At 41.7% G+C, this 12,438-nt stretch overlaps 1 protein-coding gene across 1 annotated transcript in view; it reads right to left on the bottom strand.

Moving 5' to 3' along the window:
- Positions 1–11,592, bottom strand: part of PATL1 (PAT1 homolog 1, processing body mRNA decay factor) — a 38,161-nt gene extending 26,569 nt beyond the window's left edge. The window contains exons 1-4 of the mRNA XM_082627601.1: positions 11,329–11,592; positions 9,026–9,137; positions 870–1,087; positions 487–567 (exon numbers count right to left, since the gene is read on the bottom strand). Coding sequence (XP_082483727.1) covers positions 487–567; positions 870–1,087; positions 9,026–9,137; positions 11,329–11,343 — 426 coding nt within the window. The 5' untranslated portion in view covers positions 11,344–11,592. The remainder of the gene's footprint in view (positions 1–486; positions 568–869; positions 1,088–9,025; positions 9,138–11,328) is intronic.
- Between the last annotated feature and the right edge of the window lie 846 nt (positions 11,593–12,438).

Raw genomic sequence — 12,438 nt, 5'->3', positions numbered from 1 at the left:
TTTCACATCCAGTAAAAATGTTACCCTCTTTAGTGTATAGCACTAAATTTTGATAAATGCAGAGAGTCCTGGATCTAACACCAAAATCAAGACACATAAGTTTTATTACTCCCCAAACTTCCTTTGTATTGGTCCTTTGTAGTCAACCTCTCCTACCACCCCCAACCACTGGCAAACACTGATCTGTTCTCTGTCCCTATAGTTTTGCCTAAAGATGACTTTAAGTAATTCAAATCATAAGCTGTCAAATTTGAGTTCCGATGGCTCCCTTTCAACCATTTCAAAGAAAGCACAGTCAAGTGAGCATTACCAGAGAGTCTGGGGGAGGGTACAATCAACAGGTCCAGCTATGGGTGCTGGATGACATAATCAACGTAAGACTGGCAGAGGATATACATCCATACATTGTTCCAGTAAGGAAAAGATAACAACAGGAGCCAGCTTTTGGGTATTAGGATCTTTATATAACGAGAAAACGTTTAGTACCTGAGCAAGCAGTGGTCCTCGAATTCGCCTCAGAACTTCAGATCCATCCCAGATGCTGGAATTGAGACTTCCTGGTCGGGGCTAAAAAAAAGGAAAACAAACACACAAAGTCTAGAAGAGTGCAGGCTCGCTGGGCAACTTACCAGCTTTCGGTGAGCAAAGCTCCCAAAGAGCCTCAACTGCTTGAGAATAGAAACTACAGTGTTCTAGAATATACCTTATTTCCCAACTTCACCTCTAGAATTGCTATCATCAGGAATTATACTACCAAATTTCTATAGCACATGTAATTCTCTCAGTATAGTAGATGGAATAAAATAGCCAAGCCCAATACTTTGCTTTAATTATCAGTTTGCTATAGCTCTCAGATCACAGTAACTTACTTGCAACACTGGCCTGGTCTGTACTGCCCTCATGATAGCTGGATCTTCTAGTTCATTTTCAATCACCATCTTACTGAGCCTTTCTGCCAGATTCTCCTCATGATCACCTAACAAGTCCATCTCATCCCTTTCTCCGTTGCCTGTTTGTTCATTAACCGCCACAGGTAGCTTCTCTTCCAACTCAGCCAGGCGCTCATGTGCTTCCTGCCAATCATCATCTATAAGGAAATCATAAAAAAGAAACAGAGCTCATATTGGAATAAAAAAGTTTTATAAAATTCTTCTGTTATCCACCTAGAGACATGAAATAAGGTTTAAACTAAGGGGCACATTTAAAGTGGGCTTTGCACTATTGAGAACAACTAACATCCTACCAGGAATAAACTCAAACTTTTAGAGTAATAGCTTAATACATTAGCAACGATGTGCAAACTATATTCTGAAACCAATTTCTAAGTTGGTGATATAGTACAACCTGCTGGTTTGAGATTCTGTGACATTTCAGGCAAAAACTCGCGCTAGCGTACAACTTTCTTTTAGGTAACTGTCATCTTCTTTACAAGCTCTTAAATCCATTCGTGTCATTCAATTAGTATTTTTTGAGCATCTATTATGTGACAGACATTGTTTTAGGTGCATGGGGTACATTGGTGTACAAAATAGACAAGGATCCCTGCCCTTCTGTGGCTTTTTAAGCAGGGAAGAGACAGATAATAGATAATGAACGTAACAAATAAGTAAATTAGATACTATATTAGAAGATGATATGCTACAGGAATACGGTGGAAGAGAAGCAAATTGAAAACTTTAAATAGGATGGTCAGAGGTATGTCTCATTGAGAAGGTAACATTTGAGCAAAATATCAAGAATAAGTTAGGGGATATCTAGGAGAAGAGTGTCTCAGGCAGAGGGACAGTCAGTAAGATGGCCTTAAGATGAGAGACTGACGATTTTGAGAAGCAGCAAGGACTGTGCTTGGATTGGAATGAACAGGGGTGAAGAGGAGAAGAAAAATGAGGTCAAAGTGGGAGAGCTCCTAGAGGACCTTTAGAGCCACTCTGAAATGGGGGCCGCCGGAGGTTTGGATGTGGCTTGACTTTTTGAAAGAATCACTCTGGCTGCTGTGTTGAAAACAGATTTGCAGAGAAAGGGGCCACACTACTGGAAGCGTGGAGGCCTGGTAGGAGGCTACTACAAGTATGCCACAGGAAAGGTGTGGGTGACTTGGACCAGCGTTGGTCCTCTTCTGCTTTAACTGTCTATTTCTACATACTACTATATAATCTGTAGCACTGGCACTAGGTTATTTTCTTGTTTTTTTGTTTTTTATGGTGACACAGCATTGTTTTTGAGTCCAGCTATAGCACAGATGAAAATCTTCAGAACCTTCTATCGGCTTCTCTAGAACCAGACCTTACTTCCTTCACTTCTCTCATTCCAGTGCTCCTTGACCTCATCGCTCATCATGCCCTTCCGACTCCATCATAAAAGCTCTACTACTTTGCTCCTTTCAGCATTCAAATTCAGATAGCTTTCCCTCCTCACTGAAGCTTTCCCTAAATAATCTTTTCATTTTAATTCTACCTTCACCTCATCTGAACATGCACTACTTCCTAACCCATCAAAACCCCATGTATTCTTTTGTAAATGTTATATATTTTTATTCTTATTTTAGTTTTGCTTTGTATGTCCTGCAAAATTCAAAACAGAGAGATAACAAGTAATTACTAACATAAAAACACAGAATTCTGAAAAAGTGTCCTTAATGACAATCCTCCCCATATAATTTTTCTATATACCTCATTTAAAGAAAGGAGAAGGAAGAAGTGGGAGCACCACGACAAGAAAAAAAGAAAAAAAAAAAGTGCCTGGGGGCTTCCCTGGTGGTGCAGTGGTTGAGAGTTCGCCTGCCAACGCAGGGGATGCGGGTTCGTGCCCCGGTCCGGGAAGATCCCACATGCCGCGGAGCGGCTGGGCCCGTGAGCCATGGCCACTGAGCCTGCGCGTCCAGAGCCTGTGCTCCGCAAAGGGGGAGGCTACAACAGTGAGAGGCCTGCGTACCACAAAAAAACACAAAACAAACAAAAAAACCCAAAACAACAAAAAAAAAGTGCCTGGTATATACTAAGGGTGTAATTAATGGTAGCCACTTAAAAAAAAGATTGACTTTCTGAGGGGCTCATATGCAACTTGTTAAAATACATGTTTGTTAAAAAAATTTAAACATTACACAAATATGTAACTCAGAAAGTGAAAGTTCCCCATAATTCTTCAGGAATGTTAAATTTTTTAAAGTGGGAACACATAACTACTGATAATATCATCTCATTCTTTTTCATACCTATATAAGATTCTACTCTACTAATAAAGTAATTTAACTTATCCCTTACTGATGGAAATTTGGATTATTTGCAATTTTTAATTTATTTATTGAAGTATAGTTGACGTACAACATTACATTAGTTTCAGATGTATAACAAATTTAAGTAGCCTAAGTCCCTTTCAGGGTCAGATTATAAACATTTAAAATTGCTACTTTTATTACTTAACAATGTATCATATAACACTAGTGATCCAAAAAAAAAAAAAAAAAAAGGTAAGGGATTTCCCTGGCAGTCCAGTGGTTAAGACTCCATGCTCCCAATGCAGGGGTCACAGGTTCAGTCCCTGGTCAGGGAACTAAGATCCCGCATGCTGCAGCCAAAAAACAAACAAAAAAAACGAGGTAAGTGGGACTCCCAAATTTATAACTTGTATGGTCAGAACCACTGTCTAGTCTTTGAGCACTGTGGTAGATGTGAATGCACTACTTGGGGTAAAGGGAAAAAGCTACTTTAGATGAAAATTACAGCACTAATTTAAATTATCAGCTATTTAAAAAATATGCTTAAAGAACAGTGTAATTAAAAATCAATTGTGATATTAATATTTGTGTCATCTTTGCTAAGGAAGAGTAAGCTAAGCATGTTTTGAGGGACTAACTGCTTTTTGCAATTTTACTGACTCAACAATGCCGGAAAAAAAAAAGGGGGAGTCTATAATCCTGAATTAAGGGATTTTTTTAAACACTTATTTCCCAAATTTAAGAAACTGATTTGTTAAGATTGATTCTAATGCAAAAGAGTTCTAATTTGCATTGCTTTCATTCACCTCTCATAATCCTATTTACTAACTTTACTACGTCCCACCAAAGATGAAAATCAATTTGTCCTTAATAATTAATTTAAAAAATGCTGGTTAAGTAGCCATATTCTGTGAGAAAGGCTCTGTTGTGAATTGTTACTTTTTCAAACATGTAAGCAAAGAAAGCTATGCCACAGAACACCATCATGTTCATTTTATATATTTCTTGCTCTTGCGAAAAATCATCTGAAACAGTAATGTCAGAGATCACACGTCCTTAGTATAAAAGGATACTTCACTCTGTATCTTTTTCAAATGACCTAAAAACATACTTAGATATGCCAATGCTTGACCTCAACCCACATTGGTCAAAATGATAAAGGGTACGGGAAAAAAATAACAGAGAAACGAAGGGAAAGAGACAACTGTTTTCCTTCAACTAATTAACCTATACCCTGATGTGGGTTACTGAATTCCTGGCTGCTTTTATAAATGTATGCTTGTTGTGGTAATTTCCCTCAAGTCTGTCTCAGGGATATTTGTTTCTTTTTTTTTTTTTTGGATATTTGTTTCTGAATAAAAACAAAATGAACAGGAAGTAGAGGTGATTTAATTTTAGAGCAATCTCAGTCCCTAAAGATTTTAGCAGCTATCAATAAAAAGGAAGTAGAAAGAATGGGGAGCCCTTCCATGTGGAGGCAGGAGATTCCCAAAGATCCCCCAAAGACTGTTAAAACGTAACTGGTAGCTTACATTGATTGTACTTATAGTTACTTAACATCTCTGGCATTTTCCTTCTTCATTTGTTAACATGAGGATAATAATAGTACCTACCTTGCAAGGTTGCTATGAGGATTAACAATATACATGAAACACTTAGAACAGTCCCTAGCATATAATAAGCACCTTGCAAGTGTAAGCTTTTACTTTTAGAGAACGAGTTGAGATTACTGTGGCCCATTTACTGCTCAAAGATGATGCAAACATTTTTCCATGCAGAAGACAGTGACTAGTTTCTTAAGGAAAGGTGACATCAGAGCATCTGTAGCCAGTGACTTAAAATAACTACTGTACTAACAGGTACTACTCAAGATACTCACTCCTTGAGTTAAAAACCAACCAACCAAAATGTATGTCATAGGTCTGACATTTTACCTCCTGGTTTAAATTCTCTACACCAGCTGTATATCTACCTTTAGAAGTATATTAAACAAGTCACAGGTCGACTTAGAAAGCAATTTTCTTTTTATAAACCCGTATAGTATTTATATCAAGATGAGGAACTAAGGTTTTAACTTCACAATTCAAGTATATTATACTCTCAATGGAAAGGGCTCACACTGGGAAATCTTTTCTCCATTATAAACTTTGTTGACCAGGAAGTCCTTAATCATCCTTGTGCCTCAGGGTACAAAATGGGCTAACCATATGCTACTACACTGCCTTTACTTTTTATCACCTGTTCTTTTACTGTGTAACCCTAGTGGCTTTTTCATTTTCCATCACATAAAATGCAGTTCTGCACACTCTAAAATTCTTTTAAGGCAATACTTTCCTCATCTTGTGAGAAACATAGAAACTCAGAAAAAAAGACTGTCTAGCACTCTGGAAGTCAATGAGAAAGCAAAACTATTCCTCTTCTGTCCAGGTTAGAAACTGAGGACATTTACTATGCTGGCTAACCTCAACATACTTCATTTTAATAAATTTCATTTTAACACAGATGAATTTGCTAAAAAATGGTAACATTCAGTACAATATTTTAAGAGAAAAAGAGTTCCAGAAACAAGCACACACTGTTTGTAGCTTCTATTGTATTCTATAGGTTTCTACTAAAGTTTCAAATATAATTTGCAATTCACATCAGTTCCCTGCTTTCGTCATTCTATTCTATGTCCCTTTCCCTGTGATCTCCATGGATAGAGAACAGCATCTGAGATCATGTCATCCTTTTGGACAATCTCATCCCCTAAACTATGGCTGTAATCCAAAAGGTCTTCGGTTCCCTTCTGTAATAAGCCTAGCTTCTACCTTAAATGCTTCTCTTGCTGCTTCCAACAGCAGCAGTTTTAGCTCTCCAAGGAATTCTGTAAACCCTGATTGAAAATAGTATACTCTTTCATTTTTGCCGGTTCATTCAACTCAATCTAAGCTTAAATAAACTTAAGCTGTTTAGGTCAGTGCAAAACCAGTAACCAGTACAACTATTTTATTTTATTTTTGGCTGCGTTGGGTCTTTGTTGCTGCACACAGGCTTCCTCTAGTTGTGGCGAGCAGGGGTTACTCTTTGTTGCGGTGCGCAGGCTTCTCACTGTGGTGGCTTCTCTTGTTGCGGAGCTCGGGCTCTAGGCGGGCGAGCTTGAGTAGCTGTGGTGCGCGGGCTCTAGAGCGCAGGCTCAGTAGTTGTGGCGCACGGGCTTAGCTGCTCACTGGCATATGGGATCTCCCGCGACCAGGGATTGATCCCATGTCCCCTGCATTGGCAGGTGGATTCTTAACCCCTGTGCCGCCAGGGAAGTCCTAATACAACATTTTTAAGACCTCTTACTTGTTTTTGATATTGAACATTTTGGGGTTACCCACTACTGATAAATTTCCTCTTATTACTTAACTTGAATATCTGAAATTCCACATATTCACACATCCCAACATAAATGTGGTCACTGCTGCTTTTCAACACCAACAGTCAAAGCAAAGAGAGTTGCATAGACTCTTACCTATTCATCTTTTTTTTTTCCAAATGTGTTCGTCAAATCTTATTGAAATGGAATGGACAAAATTAAAACTATGAGATAATATTTTAAAACAATTACAGAAATGATTTTAAAACAATGCTAAAACAAAAACCCACAATACTGACAGAATTGTGGTTAAAATGTTACCTCTATACAATGTTTTGGGGTTTTTTAAACATCTTTATTGGAGTATAATTGCTTTACAATGATATGTTAGTTTCTGCTGTATAACAAAGTGAATCAGCTATACATAAACATATAACCCCATATCTCCTCCCTCTTGCATGTCTCTCCAACCCTCCCTATCCCAGCCCTCTAGGTGGATACAAAGCACCAAGCTGATCTCCCTGTGCTATGTGGCTGCTTCCCACTAGCCATCGGTTTTACATTTGGTAGTGTATATATGTCCATGCCACTCTCTCACTTCATCCCAACTTCCCCTTCCCCGTGTCAAGTCCATTCTCTACGTCTGTGTTTTTATTCTTGTCCTGCCCCTAGGTTCTTTAGAACCATTATTTTTTTTTTAGATTCCATATATATGTGTTAGCATATGATATTTGTTTTTCTCCTTCTGACTTACTTCACTCTGTATGAGTCTCTGGGTCCATCCACCTCACTACAAATAACTCAATTTCATTTCTTTTTATGGCTGAGTAATATTCCATTGTATATCTGCACCACATCTTCTTTATCCATTCATCTGTCAATGGACACTTAGGTTGCTTCCATGTCCTGGATATTGTAAATAGCGCTGCAATGAACATTGTGGTACATGACTCTTTTTGAATTACGGTTTTCTCAGAGTATATGCCCAGTAGTGGGATTGCTGGGTCATATGGTAGTTCTATTTTTAGTTTTTAAAGGAACCTCCATACTGTTCTCCATAGTGGCTGTACCAATTCACATTCCCACCAACAGTGTAAGAGGGTTCCCTTTTCTCCACACCCTCTCCAGCATTTATTGGTAGATTTTTTGATGACGGACATGCTGATCAGTGTGAGGTGATAGCTCATTGTAGTTTTGATTTGCATTTCTCTAATGATTAGTGCTGTTGAACATCCTTTCATGTGTTTCTTGGCAATCTGTATGTCTTCTTTGGAGAAATGTCTGTTTAGGTCTTCTGCCCATTTTTGGATTGGGTTGTTTGTTTTTTGCTATTGAGCTGCGTGAGCTGCTTGTATATTTTGGAGATTAATCCTTTGTCAGTTGCTTCATTTGCAAATATTTTCTCCCATTCTGAGGGTTGTCTTTTTGTCTTGTTTATGGTTTCCTTTGCTGTGCAAAACTTTTAAGTTTCATTAAGTCCCATTTCTTTATTTTTGTTTTTATTTCCATTTCTCTAGGAGGTGGGTCAAAAAGGATCTTGCTGTGATGTATGTCATAGAGTGTTCTGCCTATGTTTCCTCTAAGAGTTGTATAGTTTCTGGCCTTACCTTTTTTTTTTTTTTTTTTTTTGGCTTCACGGGGTATGCAGGATCTTAGTTCCCCGACCAGGGATGAACCCAGGCCCTTGGCAGTGAGAGTGAAGAGTCCTAACCACTGGACTGCCAGGGACTTCCCTTACCTATTCATCTTTCCAAAGTACAGTTTAATTTTAACTTATTAGTATACTTGTTCCAGGATCTCTAACTCTCAAACTTTATTATGTAAGCTTGCTCCCTAAACCTTTCATCTCAGTAATTATAACTGTGGCCTCTAGTTTAGTTTGGCTCTTTAATTTTTTAACCACTTCCAACACCAGGAATATTTATCTATACCCAAGGATGAGAAAATTTCATCTGTGCACAACACTTTTCTAACTTATGAAGACTTTCTATCACCAAAATTCTTGGAATAAAAAACTTTATTTATTGAATATACTATAGGGTAATAGCAGGGTCATGCAATATATTATTAATCAACTGAATTTTAAAACATATACATCTGAATCTGAGTTTTCTCCTAGTCCACTAGTTTTCCTTAAGTTCCATGTTCCACAAATAAAAATTTCCTTCTTCTAGGATTATTTTAAACCTTTGTAAAATGTCCACTTCTCTCATCATTTGAATTCCTTATAGTGTCAACTTAGAGCCATAGATCATAAAGCTGGAAGGGACAGGGCTTAGAAAACACTTGGTTTTATAAGTGAGGCAAAAAGAAGCCCAGAGGAGGAGGGTAGATGCTTGGAGTGAAGAACAGAACAGTTTGCCAACTTTGTGAATGAGGTTACGCCTACTTAGACAAAAGTACTTATAAAAGAGAGCATTTGAAAACAGCAAGAGACCAAGATGACATTATAAAAGAAAGACATCACTTACCAACTGCACCTGACCCAAATGTATCATCATTGAATTGATCAATCTCTTCATCTTCCTCTCCCAGGCCCTGAAATGCATCTTCATCTTCATCCAGAGGACAATCCTCCAAAGACTAAAAAAAGAGATCAGCTATTCATGAAGTTCACAACCTCATTCTAAAAAAATGTTTTTATCTTCCCGATCAACACAATAGCTTCATTATGACTTTTTGTGCAGATGGCATTTTTTCTATCCCCCAATTTCCCTGACACTGGAAGACTTCAGTACCTTTTCTTTCAACTTCTCGTTCCTATTCCTTATTTAACCTCTTCCCCCAAACTTCCATTTCTCTATTTATCAAGAATCTAATAACAGCATTTCCTCATGCAACCAAGAAATGAGGCCTGCCAACTTCCTTTCCATCACTGGTTACAATAATGACAACTGAAAATTAAAACTTTATTATTTTGTTTGAGTTCTACCTATATTTTTCAACGAAATTCTCATCTTCCCCATATTCTTGTCACCTTTTCAACTATTTTATTATTCCCTTTTAAAGCTTTCTCTTCATTTTCCTTTTCCCCTTCTGTTTTCCTACAGGCCCAAACTCTGGTGACAAAGGAGAAAGCTAAGTGTTCAATCACAATTAAGTGAACTCTTGAAAAGCTGTGATGTGACAGGTTTAACTTGTCTTTACTCTTACAAGTGATATCAACTTGGGCAAGTCACATCCTTTCTGATTAATTCATTCAATACCTCCTGAGCACCTATTTTGTCTCAGGCTGTGTTAGCCTCTAAGCCACAATCTCTTAAGTGGTAATGCAGGGACAATACCACCTACCTCAGAAAGTTGTTGTGAGGATCAAATGAGGCAAAGATTTAGGCAAACATTGGGTATTGTTAAACAATGCTAGGGCCTCCCTGGTGGCGCAGTGGTTGAGAGTCCGCCTGCCGATGCAGGGGATACGGGTTCGTGCCCCGGTCTGGGAGGATCCCATATGCCGCGGAGCGGCTGGGCCCGTGAGCCATGGCCGCTGGGCCTGCGCGTCCGGAGCCTGTGCTCCACAACGGGAGAGGCCACAACAGTGAGAGGCCCGCATACCGCAAAAAGGAAAAAAACAAAAACAAAAACAAACAAAAAAAAAACAATGCTAGATATCACCAGTTTAACAACTTAGGTGTGTTCTATCTTAAACATACCCCCCACCCCCATTTCAGTTTTCAACTGATTTATTTTCCAAGTTTTCTTTTCTTTTGGGAACTTTGCCTACTGCATCTCATCATCTCTCTCCATGTTTACATAAAGGCAGTTTGATCTTGAACCATTCCTATCAAATACCAAGCCTATGTGTCCCCAGTTTTCAAAGACTCAGGATCGGAATTCCACACTCTCTCTGCAGTCACATTTCTGATACACCCTGACTGGCTACCTCTTAGCCAGGCTGTTCCCAAATGAAAGGTTAGGTCAAAGGGCCATCCTACCCATCTTAAGTCTCACAAACTTACACAAAGCAAGCATGCAACTGTCTCCCCATCACAGGCAACTTCCAGAAGCACTCCCAAATCACAAAGATCTACTTAACCAAATCACTGCTTTTTACATGGGAAAGACTCTTAGGGATCCTCTAAACCAACCCTTTGGTTCTACAAATCCAGAAACCCTGTCCAATGATTAGGAGTCGCTAAAGGTCATACAGCGAACCAGTGACACTGTCAGAACTCTCGACTGTTGCTACATACCCGGACCGTCACCAAACCCACGTCCCCCTCCACTCGCCCAGAAGGAACTTCTGCTGGACACGCCCCTTCCCAATTCGGAGTCCTCTTTAGTAAACGGTCTTTGGCCCCAGTCAAAGGGCGAGTCCATGCCCCCGGGACCCTGACGGTCGCCGGTTTGTAAGGGGGTGTGTATAAGTAATTGGAGGGGAGATGGTTCCGGGTCCAGGGCGGGAAACGCGTCTCTGGGCTTTCTCGGGTGACGCTTGCTCAAGAGCCACCAAGGGTGGGTGCAACGCTCTCTACTCCTCACTCCTCCGGAGGTGGGGGGTGGTCTGGTTAAGGAACGTAAGGGGCCCTCCCCACCCCAAAACAGAAGTCAGTTCTCCTCGGTGGCAACTGATAGGACAGTCCCGCCCCCCCGAAGCCAGCTCACAACCCTCGGATTAAACCCGCGACGCCAGACACGACGCACTCCGCTCGGTCCCGCGGGTCCCGCCGCCCGCCCCCTCCCCCCAGGAGCGTTGGACAGACGCGCGGGGGGTGAGGGAGAAAGAGGGGGGAGTGCGGGAGGGAGGGAGGGGTTACTTCCGGTCGCAACAACTCACCTCGTAGCGGAACATTCTTTGGGGGGGGAGGGAGCGGGGAGGGGAATAGGGGAGGGAGGGAAGAAGCGCTGACTCTCCGGGATCCTCCACGCGCGGGTCCTCCACCGGCTCGCGACCCCTGGCCGCCGCCGTACGCCGGAGCGTGCGTGGGAACGTGCGCAGGCGCGCCTCGGGGAGGGCGGCCGCCCCGTTCGGCGCCCGGCGGCGGCGGCTGCGCGGGGACAGATTTGGCGTCCCGCTTCCTAGTCTCAGCGGCGGGAAGGAGGTCCCATAGCGAGACACTGCGCACGCGCCGCCCGTCGGGGGCTTCCTCGCGATCTGGACTTGTAGCTCCGCCCCTGGCTTCTGTGTGCCCGCCCGGCGCTCAGGTTTGAGTCACGAGTTTTCCGTCACCGACGGGGCGGAGAAAAGCCTTGTGATTGTCACAGGATAGGGCTTTGAAGAGTCCCAGGGTTAGCCTGGACTGGGAGAAATGGAGATTCCTAGACTGTTTTGCCAGCGTCCAACACGGTCTTCGCGGGTTTTGCTTGGCACTCCTCACGACATACGATGTGCGCCGAGTGGAGGGAAAAAAATAAAAGTGCAGGTCATTGAAATGGAATGGACAGAATTCGTCGCCACTTTCAGCGGCACGTCACCCGCTGAGTCGACAGCGGGTCAGGGCTGTGATTTATGTGTCTCAAAGTGATGAGGGCGATTAAAAAAAAAAAAAAAAAGCCGAATGCATGTTCCGGGAGGTTCCACCAGGGAGGTATTTTTAGGTCCCAGGCGCTCCAGGCAGGTGAAGTGGGAGAGCCAAGAACGGCAGCACAGCCGAGGGCATCAAGGTCATCGAGGCTGAGTGCGCCGCTGGGTGACACCACCTGCTTAGAGGATCAAGCCCAGAAAAACGTTTGTCCTGGGTGTAAGCCTCGGCAGCCTGTTTCCAGAAGTCTGTTTCGGGGGTATACCTCCGCTAGCACCTTGCATGCCCTTTCGGCCCTGGAGAACTCTTTCTTTCCCCTTAAGGACTAAACTTGGACCACAAAGAATTAATTCGAAGAATTAAGGAGTCGATTTCGCAACTCCTTTCTCCCGGTGTCTTAAAATGCAGCCTCGCCTAGGAGTGGC

Source organism: Mesoplodon mirus, assembly GCF_964341445.2.
Source record: "Mesoplodon mirus genome assembly, chromosome: 7".
Lineage (NCBI taxonomy): Eukaryota > Metazoa > Chordata > Mammalia > Artiodactyla > Ziphiidae > Mesoplodon > Mesoplodon mirus.
This window is presented reverse-complemented; position numbering and strand designations above follow the sequence as displayed.